This window comes from Pelodiscus sinensis, chromosome 9 (genome assembly GCF_052426305.1).
Source record: "Pelodiscus sinensis isolate ZL-2025 chromosome 9, ASM5242630v1, whole genome shotgun sequence".
Lineage (NCBI taxonomy): Eukaryota > Metazoa > Chordata > Testudines > Trionychidae > Pelodiscus > Pelodiscus sinensis.
The window spans coordinates 51,660,328-51,685,405 of NC_143060.1; the positions used below are offsets into that span (position 1 = coordinate 51,660,328).

Genomic DNA, 25,078 nt, shown 5'->3' on the forward strand with positions numbered 1-25,078 from the left:
ATTTGATATCCACAGACTCTAATCTATATGGTACGTTTTTCCACTGATAATTTCTTTCTGCACTCCAGGTGAACTTTAACCAGTTAGGACAATAATTTCTTCAAGCAGGGATATGTATTTTTTAATTTTTCATGAACACATTGGTTTAATAAAGTATTTGGCATTACTTATGGCTTTTGAATTAAAATAAGCACAGCCACCCAACATTAAATTTTAAACTCACCATCTAAGCCATTAATTTTGACCATCTTATTTTTATATATAGTGTTAGCTGGGATTAGCAACTAAGTGCATATTTCATTCGGCACAAGAATGAAAAGTTAGACCAATAAAACTTGTTTGTGAGAGTCATTGAAGAGAATAGGAATATTTTATACACTGATTGAAAATAGAATAAAATTCAAAAACAAATGTGCTGTTCAGATAAACATTTATCTGACATCAAATATCGCATCAGCCTTGATCATACGTTCAGCTCCTTATGAACTTAAATAGTATACTTCCCACATATTACTCCTTATCTGTATTCAAAACTAAGAACTTTACAACAGTGTTGTAGAATAGTTATATAAATCATGTAGCTGACTCGAGTTCTGGCTCTAGCACATCGTTGTAGAATTATCTTGATAGAAAAAATTCCCTGCCAATAACTATATAGTAGTTAAGCCTATTCAGTTGAAGGTGCCAATCCATTATTTCTTCAGATACACAAGTCTACTTAAAAAGAAACGATCTCTGTATTTACTTAAGAAATCTGCTTCTGCCACTTTATTCAGTGTAGCATTCAAAAAGCTCAAATAGGATACAGACAATTCTTGCTTTGAATAAATTATAAAGCATTAATTTTTTTAATCTAAATCAGTACACCAAAAGATCCCTGCTGCCAGTTAAAAAAAATTGTAATAACTCTGACAGTATGGAACCCTGAATATCAAGCTAGTTTCCATGTTGCTTCAGTACCTTTTAAACAATTATATTTGGTATTCTTTACAAATTTCAAAGCACTTTTGATTATTAAAACTACTAAAATAGAAAGGAAACCATTAATTTGGTATTTGAGTCCCAAACTGCTTGGGTCATTTAACTTTTCAGTAAAACTAGAGTCAGGTAAAGTAGCAGTTAACAGAATTCTTATACTTCTCAGCCTCGTGAGCTCTCAAAACTATTCACCAGTAGAAATGCAGCTTACTCTAACAAATGTCAGACAGTATAGCTGTACCGGTTCCTGGTACCAGTTTTCCTTACAATTCATTAATTTGTAGATAAATTTAAGCACAAAGTGATATCAAGCACCTGATCAGTTGTATAATTAGGCTGTCTGGCTAAACCTTCAGTCCAAGTAGTTTCATAACGTGTATAAATGTATATATAGAAAGACTGCAGGAGAGCTACACTGCGAGGACCTGATCCCACTCCCAGTGAAGTCAACGGAAACCTAATTACACATAGATTTAGATACATCACTATCTTATTGAATGAAGAGTCTTAGAAGTGATATCTCCTTTATCAATTCATTTTAGATCATAATCACATATGGCAAATAGAAGTCTGGCTTTGAATCCACAAAAAAATGGTACAGTTCACCCAAAAGATTTCATACATTCTGCTCTCCTGCCAGTTTCACATTTGCACTACTCCACTGATTTCAATGAAGTCATTCTTCATGTACACCAAGGTAAGTGAAATCAGAATCAGGTTGTTCTCCAGTGTTTCACGTTGAGCCTAGCATTGCAGAGTATAGTGGCTCATGAGTTGTGGCACCATATGCTTTTAATACATTACAGGACAAACAGAGGATGGAGAAGACACAATGTCAATTAGATTTTACAGATTTTAAAAAACCCTGTATAATCTATAAGTCACAATGCATGTGAGTAGTACATATATGTACCAATACATTTTGGGAACTGTTGCTGCTGTCTAGTATGGTAGTTTTTTTTTTTTTTAAGTATGTTGGCCACATACTGACTAAATCTGCAAAGTTTCATATTGCTAATCAACCATTTCTGAGCAGCAGAAACAGAAATATTAGATGTCCCACAAGTATGAAACCCCAAATTATATTGATCATTTCTTCACAGTAATGAGTGCTGTGCTGCTTACAATTGTTCCCTAGTTTTATCCCAAGGTTAAGAGATACAAATAAATGAAAATTCCGGTTAAGTCTGTGAAAAAATTATTGAGAGTCAGCGACCTGGATCTGACCAAATCTCTTAAATAAGAAGTTCAGTGAACTGTCTAAAAAAGATTTGATTTGAGTCTTGAATTGCTTGCTCTTTCTAGAGATTTTGATATATCCATTTACAACTTCATTTTTAGTGCTACTGATGTGGATTTTAATTATTGTGAAAAAAATATGAATTGGGAGGTTTTTATTTTTCCTAGTTTTAAATTAAAAAAATGATAGTCTTAGCACAGTTAAGACGAAAATGTTAAATATCACTAAAGCCATTGTGATCTCAGAGCCCTAGTGTGCCATTAAAACATAATGGTTCTAAAAATTCTGTAGAGTTATGCTTCCAGTTATACAAAAACTAAGATAAAATGTGAAATAAAAAGCTCTGAATTTTAAGAGCAGAAATATAAGCATATTTTATTCTACCCCAGAAAAGTCCAGATGGATGTTATAGTAGTGAATCATTCCATGGAATACTATATTAAATTTTGTCATAACAAAAGTAGTTACCATAAACTCATACAAATACCAGTATTTTCTTGCCATACGTAAACTCCTAAACGAGATCAAGAAAATGTGTTCTTTGGTAACTGGAGTAGGTCAATTTGGAGAAACTCCAAGGATGCATTAGCTGCTCAGATCAGAAAATGGCAACTCCTGGAGAGAAGGCGGAGGCTACTTTTGTCATTAGGGAAAACAGAGGTTAGAGGTACTGACGTTAAAATTATTAATTCTGTGTGGTGACTCTCCATTTCTATTAATTGTTTAGTCTATACATGTTTGGACTCTCCTATATGAAGTATCTGACAGGTGATAGTATAAACATACACACTAAGCTTTAAATTAAAGGATCTGTGTGGGATGGACATTCTGTATTAACATTACTTGAATGTACTTGTAATAAAAGTTTAAAGATTTGGTAAACTGGAATATTATAAGCTCAAAAGTGATTCTTGATTTTTCATCATCCCTTTTTCAACAAAATAGAATATACAGTACATATACAAGTTGACATTTTGATTTATCCAAAACAATTGTCACTTTGCTTAGCTTTCCAAGTCCTATAGATTAACATAATACCATTCACAACAAAATATCAGTAAGTAAAACAATAAAGCAAAGGAAACCAGAGCTAAACTCAGAAGCAAAGTCATTTTGAAAGCCTCATAACAGCTATATATACACATACACATTGTAACCTGCAGTGGAGATAGACTTATTTTCTAATGAGGAACAAAAAAAACCATACTGTTTAAAAATTTTGCTAACTTAACAAAATGGGGAGGAAAACACTGCTATCAAAATATACAATTTGATTTGCAGGCTAGAAGGCTAACATTATTAAAAAAATAGTTTTAAGCAAAATCCTTTTGCTTGTAATAGCAGATATCAACCTGCCATAGCACGAAGCATCCAAACAAGATCTTATAAAAGATTAAACTGTGACCCTTTTTTAATTTTTAAAGTTCCTGACAAATGTATACAGTGAAAGCCCTAGTCTCCAGACTGGAGCACCTTTCATATTTCTCAATCAAGCTCCAGGAAATTAATGGCAGCCAGAAGATTCAGAATCTCAAATGGGATTTGTGCTTTACCATGTACCTGCAATGTTAAAAAAAAAAACAGCATTAAAACAACATCTTATGATAGTTACAGAAAACGTTCATTCAGGGAATAATGCTGCACATTAAGGAGGAAAAGGTAAAATTCTTCAAAAACCTAATTCTTAGAACATTAACAAATGCTAAGAGACAAAAAAAGACTTTTCAAAAATCATGAGAGTTCTGTACAATACAGGCAGTCCCCAGGTTACGCGGATCCGACTTATGACGGATCTGTACTTACGAACGGGGCTTTTCTTGCCCCGGAGGACGCGGGCGGCAGGACCGCCCAGACGCGCCGCGGTCCCGCCGCCCGCGTCCTCCGGGGCAAGAAAAGCTGCTCCGTGTCTCCCTGGTCTGCTGGGGGCGGGGGCGCAGCTAGTGCGCCCCCCCCCCCCCTCCCAGCAGACCAGGCTTTTCTCGCCAACGCCTGTGGTAGAGAAGCTGGGGCACTGCCAGGTTGGTCCCATAGCGCCGCTCCTCGGGCTCTGCCCCGGGGCTTCCTGGAATCAGCCGCTGATCAGTTTCAGCAGCAGCTGACTTGGGGACACCTGGGGTAGAGCAGCTGGGGTGCTGCCAGGTTGGTCCCTGCAGTGCCGAGGTGCGGCCACCTACCCGGCAGCGCCCCAGCTCTTCTGTCCCAGGCGTCCAGATTCAGCCGCTGTTGAAACTGATTAGCGGCTGATTCCAGGAAGCCCGGGGCAGAGAAACTCTGCCTCGGGCTTCCTGTAGTCAGCCGCTGGTCATTTTCAGCAGTGGCTGAATCTGGACACCAGTTCCGACTTATGTACAAATTCAACTTAAGAACAAACCTACAGTTCCTATCTTGTACGTAACCCGGGGACTGCCTGTACTGTGTTCCACGTGCCTGAAGGAAGGACAATCAAATGTTTTCTCTCTGAGAACTTGGTTTATAGACCATAGAAATGGAGAACTGGAAGAGACCTAGAGAGGTTGCCTAGTGTATCCCCCTCTGAGGCAGATCCAAGAAAACCTAGATCATCCCGCTCGCAAGTGTTTTCTAAACTGTTCTGAAAAACTGCCAATAACTGAGATTCCACAATAATGGTCTGTTAGCGCTTTATAGACTAACAAAACATGCGGATGGTATCATGAGCTTTTGTGGGCACAGCCCACTTCTTCAGATGAGCAGAGTTTTGAGTTTAGGATGTACAGACCCAAAATAAATAGGGGAAAAGAGGCGGGGGGAGAAGGGGAGGGAGACAGGGAGCAGAGTTTTACCATTGCTCCCTATCTCCCACTCCCTCCTTCTCTATTTATTTTGGGTCTGCACATCCTAAACTTAAAACTACGCTCATTTGAAGAAGTGGGCTATGCCCACAAAAGCTCATGATCCCATCTACATGTTTTGTTAGTCTATAAAGTGCTACCAGGCCATTTGTTGTTTTTTTCTGTACAGACTAACCTGGCTACCCCCTGAAGTTTCTGAGATTGCCACAGTTTCCCTTGGAAGTCTCTTCCAGAGCATTAGTATCTTATAGTTGCAAAGTTTTTCCTGATATCTAATCTAAGTCTTTGTTGCTACAGATTAATCCAATTACTTCTTGTCCTACCTTCAATGAACGTACACAAGAACCCATCACTTAACATATCTGAAGACTTGTTAGGTTCTCCCTCCTTCACCCAACTTTTATTTTATTTTTTGTGAAGACTAAACATGCCCAGTTTTTGTTTAACATTTCTTCATAAGTCAAATTTTCAAAGCTTTTGGTAATTGTTATTGCTCTCCTCTGGACTCCCTTAGTGTCTTTAAATCTTTCTTACAGTGTAGTGTCCAAACCTGGACACACTGCTGTAGCTGAGCCATCGTCATGGCTGAGTTGGATGCACCCTTTTTCACAAATGAATTACACTGTTTTATAGTTCAGTTATGATCCACTAACTCCCAAAAATGTTAATCAGTATTACTCCCTAGCCAGTCATTCCCTATTTATAATTGTGAATTTGATTTTTTTCTTCTTAAGTGCAATACTTTGCACTTGTCTTTGCTGACTTTCATCTTGTTGATTTCAGACCAATTCTCCAATTTACCAAGCTCATTTGGAATTCTAATCCTGTCCCCTGAATTGTTAGCAATCCCTCCCTACTTGATGTCATCCACAAATTATACAGGCATATTCCTCTCCATCATTCAAGTCATTAATGACAATATTAAATAGTACTAGACCCTGGACAGACCCCTTGGTTCCCCACAAGATAAGTCCCCACCAGTTTTAAGAGCCCTTCATCTGATAACTACTCTAAGTACAGTCTTTCAACTACTTTTTACCCAGCTCTCAGTAATTTTATCTGGACCACATCTGGGACTGTATCAAATGGCTTACTGAAGACATTATATTTCATCTGAAGTTGTAAGACTACAGGAAAAGGAATCTAAAGTTTGGTTTATCATTTCTTCAAAGCCTTTAGAAAAAAACTGTGCAGCTATTTGTAGATGATGTTTATGGGAGATACAAAAACATATCTCCCATATGAAATCACTGGAAGGGAGTGATTTCATCGGTATTTTCAGAGAAACCTGAACAGATTCTAAACTCAATAGTATTTAGGTGCCTTAAGCTGTTTTGAAAATCCAAGCCTTAAAAATAAATAAATAAATAAATAAATAAATAAAAATTAAGTATTTTGCTGTTAATCACCACATCAAAATCAAATTAAATTTGCAACGACTCCCATGTTTTCTTAACATTTATTGGCCTATTACATGGGGAATCGTTCATAAGACTTGCTCCTCGAGCTCCTTTTCAACATTATGAAAAAACTGTAGGTATGGATTTAGTATTAATAGATTGGTTAGCAGCAGTTTACTGTCACACTCTTTTGAATTAAACTGACACTTTGAATTCCAAAAAGACTGGTTATTTCCCCTAGGCCTGTCTGCCCTTTTTTGGACATTTAAGGTGGCTTTGTGGCACGATAGTCATAAATAAGCAGTATTTTGTCTCCAGGGTATTGCTTAGATCTTTCAAAGATATACAATTTACTTGATACCTTAAATGGGCTCTCTACTCTCTTATCCCACAAAAAACTCAGAGTTCAAGCTTTTTATAACTTTTACCTGTCCAAAGTTTCCCAGAAACGTAGGAATACTGGTCTGTCCAAGTGCCGTTTGTGATAACTTAATTCTAATACTGTCACATCCCACTTCTGTACATTTGGATCTAGACGTACTTCATCATACTTGAGATGGAAAGCTTTAACTAAAGGACACAAGAAAGCAATAGTCAGATTATATAATCCTGAGTTTACATTACAGAATCATCTTTATGGGACAAAAACAAAAAAATGTTTTGTAGTTAAGAATACACACTAGAAAAGGTAATGAAGGTGGGTTCGTATGGGGTAACTGTGGGTTCATATGGTATTAATGACCCAACTCCCTTAGTATACATCATAGTAGCAATATTGGTGAGGTGGCAGTGCTTAGTTTTAATGCACAGAGATTCTTAGAAAAATAGCTCTGAGCTGTATTCAAGTCAAATCCGATTTTTGGGGGGTGGGAGGGGCCTGACATTCTATGTGGCCATTTCTGAGCTGTGGAAGGATGAAAAAATCAGAAAACCATTTAATAGAGGTCTATACAGCAACATGGGTTGCTTGAAAGTGAACTATTAGGGAGAAATTTAATTTGCATATATTTGTGCTTTACATAAAGAATCCTCTGCACAGGAAATCTCTAGCCTACATGAAGGAATTATTATTTTGACTCTGTGCAAAAGCATTAATTTTCTGAACTCTAGAGAGGTCAATAAAATAATTTAAGGAAAAAACCCAGCATTGCTTTATTCACTAGCCAACTAGAATGACTAACAAGAAGAATGCAGATCACATTTATACCAGATCAAGTAGCAGGATACTTGTTATGCTCTGGGTTCAAAAGGTGAGTCTCAGAAAACATTTCCCTCCCAGAAGCAGAATACGCCTCCTTTTCTTCACTTATTAAAACCTGTTCTGTCTTAATAGATACATTTAAGGTTGAATTTTTAACTTCAAATACCACACAAATATATCACAGGATTCCACCTCCCATTCTAGGCTGTTGGCATCTCCTCTTCCCTACCTTCTCTCTAGGACTGCATCAGTTATTACTGATGTTTACTGAAGACATAATATAGGGTTTATCAGACCCGAGACTCTTGGATTTATTACAACACTTTGTTACATTGAAGCACAAGTAATGACCACCAGAACTTGTATTCTGGACTACAGCTGCTGACCCATCTTGGTAAAAGAAGTACTGCTGTCACACTGCCACAGGTCTGAACAGTGCTATCCTGCTCTGTAACAGTATTCCTGTGGGTGGCTCTCAGCTCTTCATGAACAAAGCATGCTGCTCTAGTGAGTTTCAATAATGCATTCATGAGTGTTAGTGATACACACTCCACATCTACAATAAAAATCAATTAAAACTGAAGGGACTGTATCCCAACCAAGACAAGTCTACCTTAATATGCTTAACATACACTGAGCCCTGGAGCAAGATAATATTGTTTACATATTGATCTGTATAAATGGTATCTTAGGCTGTGATTTCATCAGATCTCAAAATATTTTAAGTGAGTCCCAATCAGTATGATGATAGAATTCTAAGGTAATCCTGAGGTGCTGCAGGAAGTGTTTTTAATGATTCAGAAGCTGACACATACTCCTGAATTGGCTCTTGGTACCAACATGACATTAAAAGTCACTATGCCATTGTCAGTGCTTTCTCTTGGGGATTATATAACATCCTAAGTACTGACCATAGTGAAAATTTTAATCGTGTGTGTGTGTGTGTTTGGCAACAGTAGGAAAAATAACTGGCTCTCTTGGTCCAATTCCAATTCAGATATTGCTTGTTATATACAGTCTTTAATATTTAAAATTACACCTGCAATTTTTACTTGATAAGGTATTTCAATGCATTTCCTGTCCTAAATGGACTATAACTTTGCTTTGATGTTCAACAAAATCTGCCTTCCAATTCAAGGCAATAAATTTAACTGGGGAATGTGTGAGCTAATAGACACAGTTTTTAAAAAGTTATTGAACGCTCTAATATGGCACCAATTAAAGTAGTAATGGACAGCATAGTGGTAGTCTAGAAATAGAAATAGTCAAAACTAACATTTTAGAATCTACAGCATGTCTCCAGTTAAAATTCATTGGCAAGGTTTTTATTACTAAAATAAAAAGGTTGTTATTCAAAAACAGCTGACCTGCTTATGCTACACTGGACCAGTGGTCCATTTAATGTTGGACTCTAAAGCAGCATTTCCCAAACTATGGGCCACGGCCCGATACTAGGCCGCAGGAAAAAAGTACCGGGCCTTAGTTGCCGGGGTGTTCCGGGCTCCCAGAGTGCCTGTGTGGCGCCAGGTCCCCCAAGCTCTTGGCCGGCCTGGGCGGAGTCTGCAGCTGGATCTTCCGGTTCCCAGCAGATGTGTAGCTAGGAGAGGTGTGTGAGGGGACAGCTAGCCATCAGAAGCAGCACTGGACCGGGAAATCGGGGCAGGCTAGGAAGATTGGGGAAGGGGCAGCAGGCAGAAGTAGAGCTGGGCAGGGGGCTGGCCAGGGGAGATTGGGAGGAGGAGTAGGGGAGAAGCGGCTGCTGGAAGCAGGGCTTGCCTGGGGCATTGGGACTGTCTGTGAGAAATTGGGGGGGGCTGGCGGAAGCAGGGCTGCCGGGCGGAGTGAGGTCAGAGGTAAGGAGCTGGCTGGGGACGATGGGGGAGGAGGGAAGAGGGAAGAAGAAGCGGCCACCAGAAGCATGGCTGGACGCGGGCAGCGGAACTGGCCAAGGGAGATTGGGAGGAGAAGTGGGGGAGAACTGGCTGTCCGGGAGGGGGTCGAGGGAAGTGGGGCTGGCCGGAGGCGCAGCGGGGGGAGCAAATCGGCCAGCGGGAAGTGGGACTGACCCGGCCATAAGCGGATCTCGGGGCGCTGTCGTCCTTCTCCTACTAGACCATTCATCTGGTTACTGGATGCCTTCTCTATAGAGTACTCACAGTAGATAGCCACCCAACCTTATAAATAAAAGCCTGCTCTACACTGGTAGTTTAGGTCAAACTTAGCCACATTAGGTTGATTTTACTAAACAATAAGTCCAATCCACCAAGCCCATTCCATTGAGGGCCATTAAAAGTCAATTTCAGTATTCCTGCTTTTCACAAGTAGTAATATTAAATTTAACCTTCAATGATTGACTGCAGGGTGTGCAGATGTGGCCCTGTCAAAGTCAATGTTCTTGGCCTCTGAGAGGTGTCCCACAGTCCCCCGCTGTGACCCTTCTGGTGAGAACTTTTAACTGTGGTGCTCTCCAAGCGAACAGGAAAAGACCTGGGAAAATCTGAATTTAGTTTCCTATGTGGCCACAGTGGCACACTGACCTGACAGACACCACACCTCAGCAGCACACCTGACCATGAACACCCAGAGTCACAAATGAGTACCAGCATGGTGCATGCAGGAAATCCTGGACCTTATTGCTGGGTGGGAAGAGAAATCTATTCAGGAAGAACTATGAACCAGAAAAAGAAATGCAGATATCTATGCCAAGATCACAAAGGGATGGAGGAGAATGGTCAGCAGGCAAGCATGGCAACAGATCTCACCGACAGCCAGGACTTTTTATATCTTTTGACACAAACCCTTCCCCCAAGGATTTCTCAGTGCCAGGCCCTGATGTCAGGGAGGGAACTTTGAGTGAGTTCATAATTTTTATAATGCTACAAGTCAGTGATATGATCTGTGGTGACCACTCTGCATACACAGCATGGGCTCCCTGGAATAGCTTAGCATGCCTGGAGATGGAGTGGGAATATTCCCTGCACATCTCCATAAAGCTCTCTCAGAGGAACTCTTCCATCATTCTCAAGTTTTCTGGGGTGGCCAGCCTTATTCCGTCCTCCCCAGTAGGACACGTTCCCACACCAAGACAGCAGTAAATGGTCTGTTGTCATTGCAGCACTAAGCATTGCAGAATAAGGTTCAGGTGTTTGATATGCTCTGGATATATGTCAGGAAAAGGCACACAATGGTTAATATAATTGCCATAGTACTTAGCTGCTGAAAGGGTTCCATGCTGGGTTTCATGCTTACCCTGCTATAGTGTCTACATAATTAACCAGGGAGGAAGGAAGGAAGGAAAGGGCATGTAAAGACTGTTTGCCATTGCTTTCAAGTATCGGGGAAGGGAGGAGATGAGTGTATTATGGAACACTGATATGCACCCAGAACCACCCACTGAAGAGTTTTGGTCCAAGCGTGCACTTGAGCATAACCCAGAATGCAAAGGAATGGCAGGAACTCTGGGATAGCTACACAGAGTTCACCACTCTCTAAATCAACAGTAGCCACCCTACTGAGAATGTGCTATGTTGAACTATGCACATTGTTCAACAGTGAGGACATGCACCTTTGACTTTCTAAAATGGGGTGTTAAAAAAAAAATCAAACTTAAAAATTAAAACTTATCTCTCAGTGTAGATAAGGCCTAAGTTGTGTCATATGGCCTAGCACCTTTTCTTCTTACCAGAAAAGGGCCTCACTGACACCTCTGTGGGGAAGGCAGAAAAACCCTTACTCCACTGAAGCCAATCTGATGGTGCATGAAATATTCTTTGTCCCCCTCCAACCCTGCAAAAGGAGCGACTAGTGCAACACCCATAACAGGTCAAACCTGCTATCTGCAACCTTTAGGGGAGGGAGGGTAGGAGCCATCTTGCCTACAGTGTGGAAAAGAACTTTCAACACCCAGGGCTTGCACCTTCATGGTCTTCCACCCTCATATTCACAGGCAGTGAGTGACCGCCATAAATCTGAGCACTGATCACTTTTTGTAGCAGTTTCTGATCTCCTTCCTCCTACCCCATAAAAGCACTGCTGCCTTCTTTTGGCAAGCCCAGAATGTTCCACATGCTTCAGGTGTGTTGTGGTCACTATGTTATTAAGTTGGCAGATGTCTGAGTTCAATTTCATTCTCATAGTTTAAGAGAAGAAAATAAAGAACATCTGACCAGTCTTTTCTATGTACTTGTTTTATACAAGTCAAGCCAGAGTTTACTTGTAGCATTCTTGTCCAGCGCACCAGCTCTTAATCCTTCCTTCCCATGCAAATCTTAAACCAACCTTGGCTACTCGTTGTCATTGCCTCTATCCAAGCAAAATATTTCATTTTTCATCTGAAAAGTCCATTTATGGATATAAAGAGTATATGGGTGCAAAAAAAAAAATGTTATTTTTAGATGAGTATTATGCACTCAGTCCAAAAATAGAGTCAAAATAGTTTCACAGGACAGACCAAAAGCCATAGACTGAAGAAAAAACACGGGTTAAGGAGACTAATACTTTAAGCTCCATACATGAAACTCTTTACAGGATTTTAACCAGCATAAAGTGATTGAAACAGTAATACTAGTTTGATGTGATATGAGTCTAATCCACGATTTACTAGACGCATTTAGATATATTTGCTTAGATTTTATGGCAATCAACTTCTTATTTTCCAAAATTTCAATCTGTAGTAACCAGCTTTAAATCTCAGTTAATCATCATTCTAGAAATGAGCCAGTTTGCCTCTGACAGCTTTTAGCTTCTATAATAGCTGGCAGATTACAGGTTAGATAATGGACTAGTGCAAAAGCTGGTGATCATATTTAGACAGACTATTAAAGAGATTGTGTAGGGGCAAAATGATAAATGGATCCAGAGTGCCAAGTAGAACCAGTCAGCACTTGCTCTTTTGAATAGGCCAGAAAATACTAAGCAGTTTGTTTGGACTATGAAATAAAGCTCTTGTAGGAAGATCTAGAATTTTTTTCAGGAGAATATATTTGAAAAACAATGCATTTGAGTCAATCTGGTGGCATTTCTAAGGTTTGCTTTTCAAAAGCACTTTTGAGAGACAGGGATAAAAGTAATCCCATTCACCTTTCAATTAGAACACGACTGTCTCAAACAATATACTGCATCACAACCTCTTCTTAGTTTGTGCCTTCAGACTAAATTATTTGGTACAGGAACATATTTTTCTGACATGGCTTACCTCATCACAGTAACACCCACGCTACCCATTTTTCATTGCAAATACTTACAGTTATTGACTAATTTTCACTTAAAATGTATTTTCTTTGCTCTTGTTCTCCTTCCCTCATTTTGTCCATCTAAACTGAGTTCTCCCTTTTCCTCTTTCATTTTCAGGGCCTTCTGTTAACTTGTCCTTCTTGCTTCTACCCCTTACTTTTTTCATTTTGTGTGTCCTTCTTGTACTAGTTCTCATTCCTTCCTCTAAGCCAGTGGTCACCAACCAGTAGATCAGGATCTACAGGTAGATCTTGGCACAGATGATACTGACTGGTTTGGCCAAGAGGATATCAAGTACAGCACTTCAGCTGCCCCTTACCCCACTACTTTGCATCTCCTGCCCTTTGCCTTTGAGATGCCCCCTTCCCCCACCCTCCCGTGAGCCTCCAGCTTGTGCAGAGCAGGGAATGAAGAAGAGGGAACAATGATGTCAGGGTGCCCCATCTTCCATCCTATATTCTATCTCCACAAAATGGAAGGGGGGCACAACAGGGCTTCGGATGGAGTTTGCTGGCTGGTTCTGAGAGCGGTGCAGGGCCAAGGCAGGGCTGAGCCTGCCTTAGCCCCACTGCACCCACCCAGGAGCCACCTGAGGTAAACAGTGTCCAGCTGGAGCCAGCTCCGAACTCCTGCCCCAGTCATGTACCCTCTCCTACACTGAAGCCCCCGCTCTAGCCCTGAGCCTTCTGGACCCAAACCCCCTTACAGAGATTGTACCCTGAACCCCCTCCTACACCCCAAGACCAGATCCTGTGCCCAACCTTCTGCCCCTGCCTGGTGAAAAGGAGGAGGATGCACGAGGGAAGAAGGATGGAGTGAACTGAGGCATGGCCTCGGAAAAGAGGCACAAAACAGGTGGGGCAAGGGTATTTGGATTTGAAGTAGATCCTAGATTGCACAAATTCAAAAAGTGATCTGGAGCTAAAAAAGGTTGGAGACCACTGCCCTAAGTCTTGCTTTTTTCTCAACTATCGCCCTTTTCCTAATTTCTCTTCCATAAACTCACTACTCTCTTGTCTAGACCAGGGCAGTGATAGCAGGACCGATCAATTTTTAACTATAGTTCAGAAAACACAGGACAAGAGCGAGTGTGTATTTAGGCGAAAGGATTCTCTGCCTGAAGGCTCTAGCAACAACACAGAATGGATATAAAACAATTATTTTCTGAGTATTTAAATTACAGTAAACTTTTCTTTTTTAAAAATAACCCTAATGAAAATGAAATATAAATTTAATACAAAATATCTTACGGCTCAAGTTTATATCATCTTTAACATTTAAATAAAATATGCTGGTTTTTATGTTTAAATTCCAGCTATCTTCTAATGCAACTTGACATAAACCGTGAGCAAAATGTTAATAAATGTATCATTCACTGGTTTCTAACATTCTATAAACATGGTAAAAATCTGAAACTACAAGGCATAATTCAAAGTATACGGTTATTGCTCCCTCCTATGTACCGAGAACATGTACCAAATCTAAAGGATCTTTTTAATTGTAAATCAGCATATTTTAACAATTATATCAGCCACTGAGAAAGCACTTTTTAGAAAACAGATGCAATACAAATAAAAAAAATTGATTAAGACTGATTGAAATAGAGGTTTTGCACTTGCAGACTTAAATCCACCATGCAAGAGGAACACCTGTAACGGGAGTACAGAGTAGAAAGTAATTAAGTGCTGGAGTTTCCTTAGCTGTCAGTCCACATGCTGAAGCCAGAACAGTACGCATATCATGGTATTTGCTTACATGGGCAAACCAGCCTCCAGGCAAATTCCTGGCTGCACAGGGATCTAAACTCAGGGTGTGTACGTCATTATCAAATATCAGCATACTAACTGCCTTTCATCTAGCTTGTGCCTTAGAAGTAGCTTTACTTATTTTGGAGCTTAAAGTTTTAGGAAGACTTATTTTATATAAATGCCATCTTCATAAAATAGACATCGGTAAATAAAACTGACCTAACCCCATCAAAATAAGTACTGAAATCTGAAGAGAAAGAAGCAGGTTGCAACTCAGTAATACCCTGCATTTTGGTGTATTTGAGAACACAGAGAAAATGCAAACTTGGCACTTGCTAGTGCAACAACTAGCAAGTACTGTGAACTTCATCAAGCACAAGTCTTCTGAGTTTTGCTGGATACTATGGCAGGATATGGTTGTTGGGCTATCTTGGAGTAAAACAGATAATTTGTATGATGGTCCCTGGGTGAAGGCTAGAGGGAAAAAAAAGTTGCTTACTTTGACAACTATTGTTCTTCATGTCTGTTCCACTTAGGTGTGTGAGCACTGCCTGCACAGACTGCTGGAGAGTTTTCCCTTAGCAGTACCAGTCGGGCCAGCAGTACCGCCACAGTGGCGGATATATACTGCGCTGCTGGCCTTCCACCTCCTCAGCTCCTTTTTGTCAGACTCCTCCGATGCAGGGGAGGCGGGTAGGATGTGGAATGGAGATGAGCAACACATCTCGAAGAACAGCTGCGAAGGCAAGTAACTGTTTTTTTCTTCTGAGCGCTTGCTCATGTCCATTCCACTTAGGTGACTCCAAAGCCAAACCCAAGGAGGCGGGGGTCACAGCCTACAGAGAGAGAGTGCAATTCAGCTCTGATCACTGCTGCATCCTCCCCAGTGTGCTGCTCTATGGCAGAGTGGTTCGCAAAAGTGTGCGCTGACGACCAGGTGGCTGCCCTGCAGATCTCAAAATGGGCACCTGAGCTACAAAGGCGATGGAAGACAAATGGGCCTTGGTAGGTGTAGCTGGAACCTGTGCCAGCTCATAGCATGTCCTGATACCTGAAGTGATCCAGCATGAAATACCTTGGGCTGACACCATCAGGACCTTCGTCCTGTCAGCTATGGACAGAAAAAAATGGGGCGGAGGGGGGGAGAGGAGAACTTCCAAAAGGGTTTGGTCCTTTCCAAATAAAAGGCTAAGGCTTGTCTAACATCTAAGGTGCGTAAAGTCTGCTCTGTCCCAGAACTGTGGAGTTTCAGGCAAAAGACTGTGTGACAGGGTGTTGGGGGTCAGGGAGGGGAATCCTACACCCTGCACTGACGCAGCGCTCAAGCAGCCATGCCAGGAGTGTTAGGCGGCCGCTGAAGGCATTTGCACGGGAGCGCCCTGCGCCACCGAGTCGAACGGCAGGACAGCGCCTGCGCCGACATCCCAAGCAAAGGGCGCCAGCTTTGAAAAGCGGGCCGCCCCGCCAGGCTGGAGACACACAGGGGAAAGGAGGGAGCGGCCCTGGCAAAAAGGCACGGAGCGAGGCAGCCCTGGAGACATAGGCTGCTGGAATGGGTCAGCAGGAAGCCCTGGAGGAGGGCAGCGCGTCAGAGCACAGCAGGAGGGGAGGAACATGCCCAGGATAGGGCTGAGAAGTGGCCTGCGAGTCAGTAAGTTACGGCATACCCCTACCGACAGAACAGGAGGCTGTCGTCCCTGTTCTCAGGGTCCTGAGCTGAAACCTAGAGAGAGAGGATGGACCCAGGTCTCCCTTTCCTCCCTGTCCATGGGTGGCCGTGGACTAGTTGAAGTGACTCAGAAAAGACTGCTGTTGGACACTGTGGACTACAGGTTAACTGTTGGGGTATGAGGTCACCCGGTGAGAGTTTCCTCCTAAGGAGGGAGGAAAACTGTAACAGACAAGTTAAAAAAAAAGTCCTGATGGAGGTGGAAGGGGGACACCACCTTAGGCAGAAATGCAGGGTAAGGGCAAAGCCTGACCTTGTCCTTGAAGAAAACCGTGTACAGAGGGGCCACCGTTAGAGCCGAAACCCACTTTCCAGGACAGATGCAGGAAAGAGCACATTGTCAATAGCTCTAAGGGAGGGGCCATGAGCCTAGAGAGCACCAGGTTTAGATCCCAGGTGGGCAAGGAGCTATGCACCTGGGGGTGAACCCTATCCAACCTCTTAAGAAAACGATGCACCATAGGGCCAGTGAAAACAGACCCGCCCCGTGACCCTGAGTGGAAGGCCGCAAAGGCCACCAAGTGCACCCTCACAGAGGACGGGGCCAGGCCCTGGGTTTCAAGGTCTAGGAGATAACCCAAAATGGCCAGGACCCCCATAGGAGAGAACCCTGTGCCCTCTGACCAGAGTAAGAAACGCTTCCACTTCTCCAGGTAAGAGGCCCTTGCAGAGGGTTTATGGTTTCCGCTGGAATGTAGGGGCAGGGGCCCTAGGGAGGGGACGTCTCTGAGGGGTCGAGGTGTGAATGCCAAGGGACTTGAAGGTCACTCTAGTATCTTTCAGCCCATGCAGGCTGGTGTCAGGACTCGAATGGCAAATCCTGAACGGTGTTCTGGACCTCTGGTGTGATGCTAGACATCTGAAACCAGGAGCCTCTCCAAAGGACCCGGCTGGTCGCCATAGTACAGGCCAATCTGTGCGCAGCATCCAAGGCGGCCTGGAGTGCCGCCCAAGACACGACTTGTCCACCGTCAGGTCGGAGTCCTCTGATGCCCACTCAAGTTGCACCCACAACTCTGCACCAGCCTCTTGAGAAGGTGCTGGTGGGCTTGAGAATCCATTGCTGGCATTGATGGGAAAGCCAACCCCAGAGCCTTGTCCATGTAGGAAGGTGAGTACTTGTGTACCATCAAGTCCTCATGCTCCCTGGGATTGCTTCAAGGCCTGGGATGAAGCCAGGTGGCTCGTGGGGCTCTATTCCATGGCTCCTTCCAATGAGGGCCTAGGGGAATCCCTCTGGGTTGACATTGCCTGGCTTGGTGCCAATGATCGGGGCAGCGGCGTAGCCATGGGTGATACACAAGGCCCTAAATGCAAGGAGTTCTCAAAGGATGGGGCACTCCCCTGTGCCTGATGGTAGGTCCAAGGGGTCCAGAAAGGCCATTGTCCTGGTCCTTGCCACTGAGGTGGCCAGGTCTGCTGCACTGACTGGCCCAAGGCGCTGCGATGGTACAAGTGATACTGAGATCTGGAGCAGTGCTAAGACCGGGAGCATGAAGCTGAAGCCCAGGACTGTGCTGACTTTGTCGGAGTCTGAGGAATATTCGGATTCCAACCACAGTGGTGCCGAAGATGGGCCCTGCCAGCGACGCTGGGAGGAGAGCCGGACCATTCCCACTGACTTACCCCTATGCTGGAGGCACTAGATGCTCTGGTGCCATAGAGTGTACTGCTGGGATAGGGATGCTGGAGGATGAGCTCTCCCTCGACTCCTGGGAGAGCACTGTGCGACGGACACGGTGGAGCTGGCATTAATGCATTCACTAGTGACTGTGGCATCACACATGCTGCTGGACCTGAGCTCATAGGTGAAAATTCAGCCAGTGCTCACTTAAGTGATTGTCTGCCCAGGTAAAGTGCCAACATCTCAGTGTGGGCATGAGACTGGTCACAGTGCACTCAGAGTGATGAAGGTGGTCTCAAGGTTAGTTCCATCAACTCATGCATTGCCTCAAAGGTGTCTGGCATGGAGCACCAGTCAACAAGCACCAGCTCCCCCTCTGGGCTCTGCTTCCTGGCTGCACTTGACTGGCCATGCATAGGCCCAGGATCAGCAGGACTTGAGGCTGGCACTAGCGCATTAAGGTGCTCTGATTTTTTTTTTTTTTTTTTTTAAATAATGGAGATTGCCTATCTCCTAGAACTGGAAGGGATCTTGAAAGGTCATTGAGTCCAGTCCCCTGCTTTCTCAGCAGGACCAAGTACCATCCCTAACTAATTTTTGCCCCAAATCCCTAAATGACCTCCGCAAGGATTGAACTCACAACCCTGGGTTTAGCAGGCCAATGCTCAAACCACTGAGCTATCCCTCCCCCCTTGGGGGAGCATGGCAGGCATGTGCCAAGGCAGTGATTTGCCCCTCTCTGCAGTCTTCTTACGGGGCACATGGGATTGAGAGTGGTGCCGGGCGGAAGGGCATCTCGACAGCATCAAAGCCCCAGAGCCTGTTGCACCGAGGCTGGGGTGCTGCAGGATTCTGGTGCCATGTCCGCGGCTGATCGGAGTGCCGATTCCACGATTATTTTCAGGCACAAATCCCTACCACTTCATCTGGGGCTTGAAATTACAGCAAATCTTGCAGTTTGCCAGAATGTGAGCTTCTCCCAGACATTTCAGGCACAAATCATGTGGTCCCCAAAGGGCACAGGCTTTGTGCAGTGCACAAAGGGCCTGAAGCTATGAGGCCCTGGCATGTCCTGGGGGTGGGACGGGCCGCAACAGGCGAACCCGGACCCAACAGTAAAAAATTAACAAGATAAAACAACGTCTGAGCAGACTAACAGGGAAAGCAACTTGGAGAAACAATGGGACTCAACTCGGTGCTAACTAACTGTGAATACCACTAAGACCACACTTGCAAGAAAGCGAGGTAAGAGCTCCAACAACCATCATGGGCAGTAAGAAGGAAATAAAAGGGTGGAGGGCCAGCAGTGGTATATACATGCCGCTATGGTGGCGCCACTCCAGGGGTTCCCCTGCTGGTCCAATGGGTACTGCTGAGGGAAAACTCTCCAGCAATTTGTGCACGCAGCACGCACACACCTAAGTGGAATGGATGTGAGCAAGCACTTGAAGAAGAAAGAACACTTCTGTAAGAGCAGACCTTCCCCTTTAGCAATATATTGTTTCTGGGGGTACAGAGAAACCAGGGCTGTTTGAGCCACCAACTGAAGTGTCCCCCAGTAGTGAAATAAAAAGCCAACTGCTGTACAGCAACAGCCCCTTCAAGAAATCTACCTTGCTGACAATCTTGTTTTCCTGAAGAGGTGTGGAAGTCAGCGTGCTAGTTTATTTCCTGAAGGAGACCAAGCCGCGGAATCATACTTGCCAATGGTGTCAAGGAACTAGCTTCCTACCACATCCCAATCCACAACTACCCCAGCCAAATCTGGACTATTGGTGGTATGCACAGATAGAAAACACGCAAAAGTTTCTGTAAGTTAAAAACTTACTTTTTGCAAAAATATCAACAGGTGATCCATCAGGCAATAGCCATGGCCAGCCTTTGAATTGCCAAGCAGGACCCTGCACAAACACTGCAACTACACGATCCCTTTAAATAAATGATAGACACAAATTAAAAGACTTGAGATTTTAGTCACTATAAATTCCCGAGAGAAAAAAAACCCTCAATTATTCATATGACAGGTTTCTGTCGACAGTTGTGAGGAAAGCATTGTACATTAGTAGAATTTCTTTTAAAATCACTATTATAACACATTAATGACTACTGACTGTACTTCCAATATGTACGTTCTACATGTAAGTCTCTTCAGCATTAACACTCATTTTTGTACTGATATTTATGGTCTGTCTACTTGTTGTATGCAGTTCAAGTTCAAATTTAATGTTTATCAGAAAACAAATCCTGTTTCACTTCTTGCGATTACTGTTCAGAATTTTTTAAATGCTTTGGAATTTGAAAGATAATCCCCTATGAATTGTATTGAGGACTTAATGAGATATAGCAATTTAAGAATGTGTATTCAGCACAAACTTTAAACTTTTAATATTCAAAGTTCGTTACAACAAGAGAGACAATTTTAACAATTTAACCTACATTTTCAAAGTGCATTTTTAAGAGTATATGCAACTTAGACCTGTAGCCTATTATCTACTGATTGATAACACAGAAATTAAAGTTCACAAATAGCAAGTTCTTTGGGACAGGCATTGTCTCTTTGCTATATATTTGTACAGCAATAGAGCTTGGGGTCTCCAAGCACAATCACATTACAAATAAATAATCCCATAATCTAATTCCTGAATTTACATTATTGTAAGGATTTCAACAGAAAACAAAAATCATCATGACTGTCTGAAATGATAAAAACACAAAATTCTTCACTTAAAAACATTTCTCACATTAGCTATTATAAAGGTTAAACTAAATTCCTTATCACTGATTTCATTCAGGGAAAGCAATCACAAAGACACCTTTACCTTTGTCAAAAATGTTTAAGGTCTATTTTGGATGCAAGCTGCCTTTTGATACTTCAAAAACTATTCTTGTTTTCTGTTTGCCTGCTACTCCCAACACAGACTACCTAATTATCTGGAAAGTTAGATCTTATTTCCTTGTAACATCCAAGAAGAATGTTAAAACAGAGCAACAGGTCTTGTACGTACCTAAAATATTTTTAAATTAGGAGGATAAACAAAGACTATTGGTTAATCAATACAAACCCTTTTGCGGTTTAAAAAAAAAAAAAAAAAAAAAAAGTACTGACCGATAGTATTTCATCTTTTTATAGGCCTCCACAAATGTACCTGCATGTTTACAGAACTCCATCTTGACATGTATGTCAGTGTCCCTGACCATGATACACGTTAGCTTAAAGCTGATGCAATCAGCAGACCAGGGAGACTGGGAGCAAAGCCGCGGAGGACCCAGGCAGCGGGACCGCGGTGCGTCTCGGTTCGCCGCCCGCGTCTTCCTGGTCTGCTGGGGTGGGGTGGGGGGGGCGCAGCTAGTACACACACCCCCCCCCCCCAACAGACTAGGCTTTTCTCCAGACGCCTGTGGCAGAGCAGCTGGGGCGCTGCCAGTTGGTCCCGCAGCGCTGCTCTGGGCGCTACTGGACCAACCCGGCAGCACCCCAGCTGCTCTGCCCCAGGCATCCTGATTCAGCCGCTGCTGGTCAGTTTCAGCAGTGGCTGAATGAGGACGCCTGGGGCAGAGCAGCTGCGGTGCTGCTGGGTTGCTCCAGTAGCGCCGAGGAGCGGCGCTACTGGAGCAACCCAGCAGCACCCCAGCTGCTCTGCCCCAGGCGTCCCCAAGTCAGCTGCTGCTGAAACTGACCAGCGCTGACTACAGGAAGCCCGAGGCAGAGTTGCTCTGCCCCGGCCTTCCTGGAATCAGCTGCTGATCAGTTTCAGCAGCAGCTGACTTGGGGATGCTTGGGGTTCTTAAGTTGATTCTGTATGCAAGTCAGAACTGGCGGTCAGTTTCAGCAGCGGCTGAATCTGGACGCCAGTTCCGACTTACATACAGATTCAACTTAAGAACAAACCTACAGTCCCTATCTTGTACGTAACCTGGGGACTGCCTGTAATATAATAGCTCTGGATCCTGAACAACTTGAGTGTGACTTTCATAATCACGGAGGGTTTCACATAAAAAACATGGGATAAGGCAGGAACAATGTTTGTATCATTAAAAGATTGTTTTTTCTTTTAAAAATACACTTTAATAAACCTGATAGATTATTACCTCAACCTGAAAGGAACAAGCTGCTATATACTTCCTAACCATTTCTTCACACATTTGTTAGTGTTTTCTTCACCAATTAGTTTGAAGTTAATTTATTAGCTCATTTCAAGCTCCGTGTTCTTGTTCTCAAAAAGACAACTTAAAATGTAAAAAAAAAAATAAAAAAATAAAATAGCAGCTCTGCTTTACCAATCCTGTGGCATAAGTTTCAGAGGCTGGTCTACCACTCGATAAGGTACAGTAACGCTGACTGTGGTGCCCCCAGGTTGCATCTGGTCCTTCCTTCTCTGTATTAAAGTTTCATTTTCTCGCTGACAGCCTTGTTTTTTCTTTTCATCTGATGGTACAAACCTAGGGAATAAAGAGGCACTTAGACCCATTTATTTGTTTGCAATAGCCAAAAATAAAAGTAAGCAAACCAAAACTTCTGGTAATTCAAGTAAATCAGGTAAGACCACAGGTAGTTTAACATGCACTCTCCTCCACTTGTGCCCACTGCAGCAGCCATGGACAAGAACTCACCTGGCCCCAAGCTGCTACGGTGAGAGAGGGCTGGGTTTGTCCTCTTTCCCCAAAGTAGCCTGCCTACTGAACCCCTCATCCCCAGCCCGATCCCAGATGGATGATTCAAATGAAAACAAACAATTTTTGAGTTATGGACCTGAGCAACACCAGATAAATCCTCTAGTTTCACAGTAATTTTCTCTGAACATGGGTGATTTAAGTATTTTAGTTGCAAAAAAACTGCACAACGTATTTCTGGATTAAAATAATTATTTAGATAGTTTGTGTCACAAAAAATATCTATCAAATCTTTCTCCGAAACATGAAAGACAACAGACAAGATGCAAAGATGTGGTTAAATTAGGCCAAAACTTTATTAACCTAACTCATTTGGGATTTATCAACAACGTAGTCAACACAGTTTATTGCAATTTCCTCAATCATTTTCAACTGTTTAAGAACAGCTGTTTTCCCCATGTCTGTGCTCCACCTCATATGAGGGTTAAGTGCTAGAGGAAAAGGGTTGTTTCCCTTGTTATACCAGACATTAGGAGACCCAACCTCAACTTCACAGCTTTCTATGAAGATGAATTTACGCTTCTAAAATTATTGAAGATTAAGGCATTAATCCAAAAATTTTTACAATCTATTGTCAATTATTTAATTCTCTACTTTTGATCTGTCATACGCATCACCATAAAATGGATTATACAAAACTTAGACAACAGGAACAGACCTTTGGCATAACAGTATGTTGCAAATTGAAGCCATGGAGTCATTATGCTCATCTATCAATACATACTGTAGTACAAAGGGTTCTAAATGCACCTCATCCAATACAGAAACTCATCTGTAAATACTGACCAAATACTATACAGATCAAATTCAATTTTGACAGAATTCCCTTCCAATCATTAGTTTTAAATCAGTTCTTGCAAGCAGGATGTGGCCTTCCATGGTCAACTGACAGTATAACTACAAAATCCAGTATCACTGTCATCCTCAACTCCTGAATGCAACAGCAATCACTGCCTTTGTACTCAGGTCAAGATGTTTATGTTTTTGAAACCTGCAGTCTTTATACTAGAATTAAATTGTATTTTAAACACAAAAGGCTATTTAAACAATTATAATCATTCATTGGTCACCCTATGAAAACGTTCTTGAGTTCTTATTTCCTGTAAAAGCAGTTAGACAAAAAGAGCAAAGCTGATTTTTGAAAATCAAAAGTGGAGTTCTTGCCACACCTATGGGGCCTGCTCATTCACCTACATGTGACGTACTTTGGATGAGAAGTCAGAAAGCCATGGCAACAACAGGTGGACATCAGAAGTTTCCTTACAATAACAACTGAAGTAATGTCATGAAACTGGAAAACTAAAATTGCTTGTTAATGCATATCTTACAGATTTTGGCTATTAGAACTTGATTCTATCTGGCTGAAAAGAACCCCATCTGCTCTTAAAAATCTCCAATGACGGAGATTCCACAAACTCCCTAGACAATTTATTTCAATGGTTAATCACCCTGGTGGTTTGGAAGTTTTTTCTAACGTCAAACCTAACCCTTTCTTGCTGTATTTTTAAGCCATTGTTTCTTGTCCTATCATCCTAAGTTAAGAATAATTTTTCCTCCCTCCTCCTTGCAACAACGTTTTACATACTTGCTTTAATTTAAATTAAAAACAAAATAAATATTAAAGCATGTTTGTTGTCAAGTTTGAAAGAAGGGAAAATCCCTGATGAAGTTAAATATTTTTAGAAATTTGTCACTGAATGGGATAGTGAATACTGATAAGAAAGAGTGAATTATTTAACTTGTTAGTACAACAGTTCTGGATTTGTGGATGCCTAGTCAAAGGTTTTGGGTCCCAGCTCCTCCAACCATGCATTCAATTATGCATGAAAAACTAGGACAACATGAGTCTTCCCTCAGTCTCTTAAAGACAAAACAAATCTCCCTAGCCCCAGACTTAAAATATTCCATGCAGTTGAAGGCTTTGGTATTAGATCACAATAATTAATAAAACATTAAGGGCATGTCTACCCTAGGAAATGATTTTGAAATAACTGATTTTGAAGTAACTCCTAAAATAACTATTTCGAAATAAGCATATTCCCCAAGGAGACCATGAGTTATTTCAAAATAAACAGCCCCTTAGTTTATTATTAGGGGCACTCTGCTTGTTATTACAAAATAATTCCCTAGTGTAGACCAAGGCTTATATTTGTATATAGTGCTTCTAATCAGTAGGTCAAAGTGTTCTGCAAAGGATGTGTCACTGTCCCATCTCCAGATGAGAAAATTGAGGCACAGAGCTGAAGTGACTAGTCCATGGTTATCCAAAGATCAGTGGCAGAGGTGAGGAGAGAACCTAGGTTTCCTAGAACAAGTCTACATGATGATATTAAGTTGACCTAAGTTATGCAATTCCAACTATGTGAATGGCATAGCTGGAATCGACATATTTTAGGATGACTTATTGCAGTGTTTACACCATGCTGGGTTGATGGGAGAAACTCT

At 42.3% G+C, this 25,078-nt stretch overlaps 1 protein-coding gene across 1 annotated transcript in view; it reads right to left on the reverse strand.

The window, feature by feature from the left end:
- Nucleotides 1-351: 351 nt before the first annotated feature.
- Nucleotides 352-25,078, reverse strand: part of CDC73 (cell division cycle 73) — a 163,262-nt gene continuing 138,535 nt past the window's right edge. Inside the window, exons 14-17 of the mRNA XM_075936731.2 lie at nucleotides 22,241-22,402; nucleotides 19,791-19,891; nucleotides 6,857-6,998; nucleotides 352-3,778 (exon numbers count right to left, since the gene is read on the reverse strand). Of these exons, the coding sequence (XP_075792846.1) occupies nucleotides 3,742-3,778; nucleotides 6,857-6,998; nucleotides 19,791-19,891; nucleotides 22,241-22,402 (442 nt within the window). The 3' untranslated portion in view covers nucleotides 352-3,741. The remainder of the gene's footprint in view (nucleotides 3,779-6,856; nucleotides 6,999-19,790; nucleotides 19,892-22,240; nucleotides 22,403-25,078) is intronic.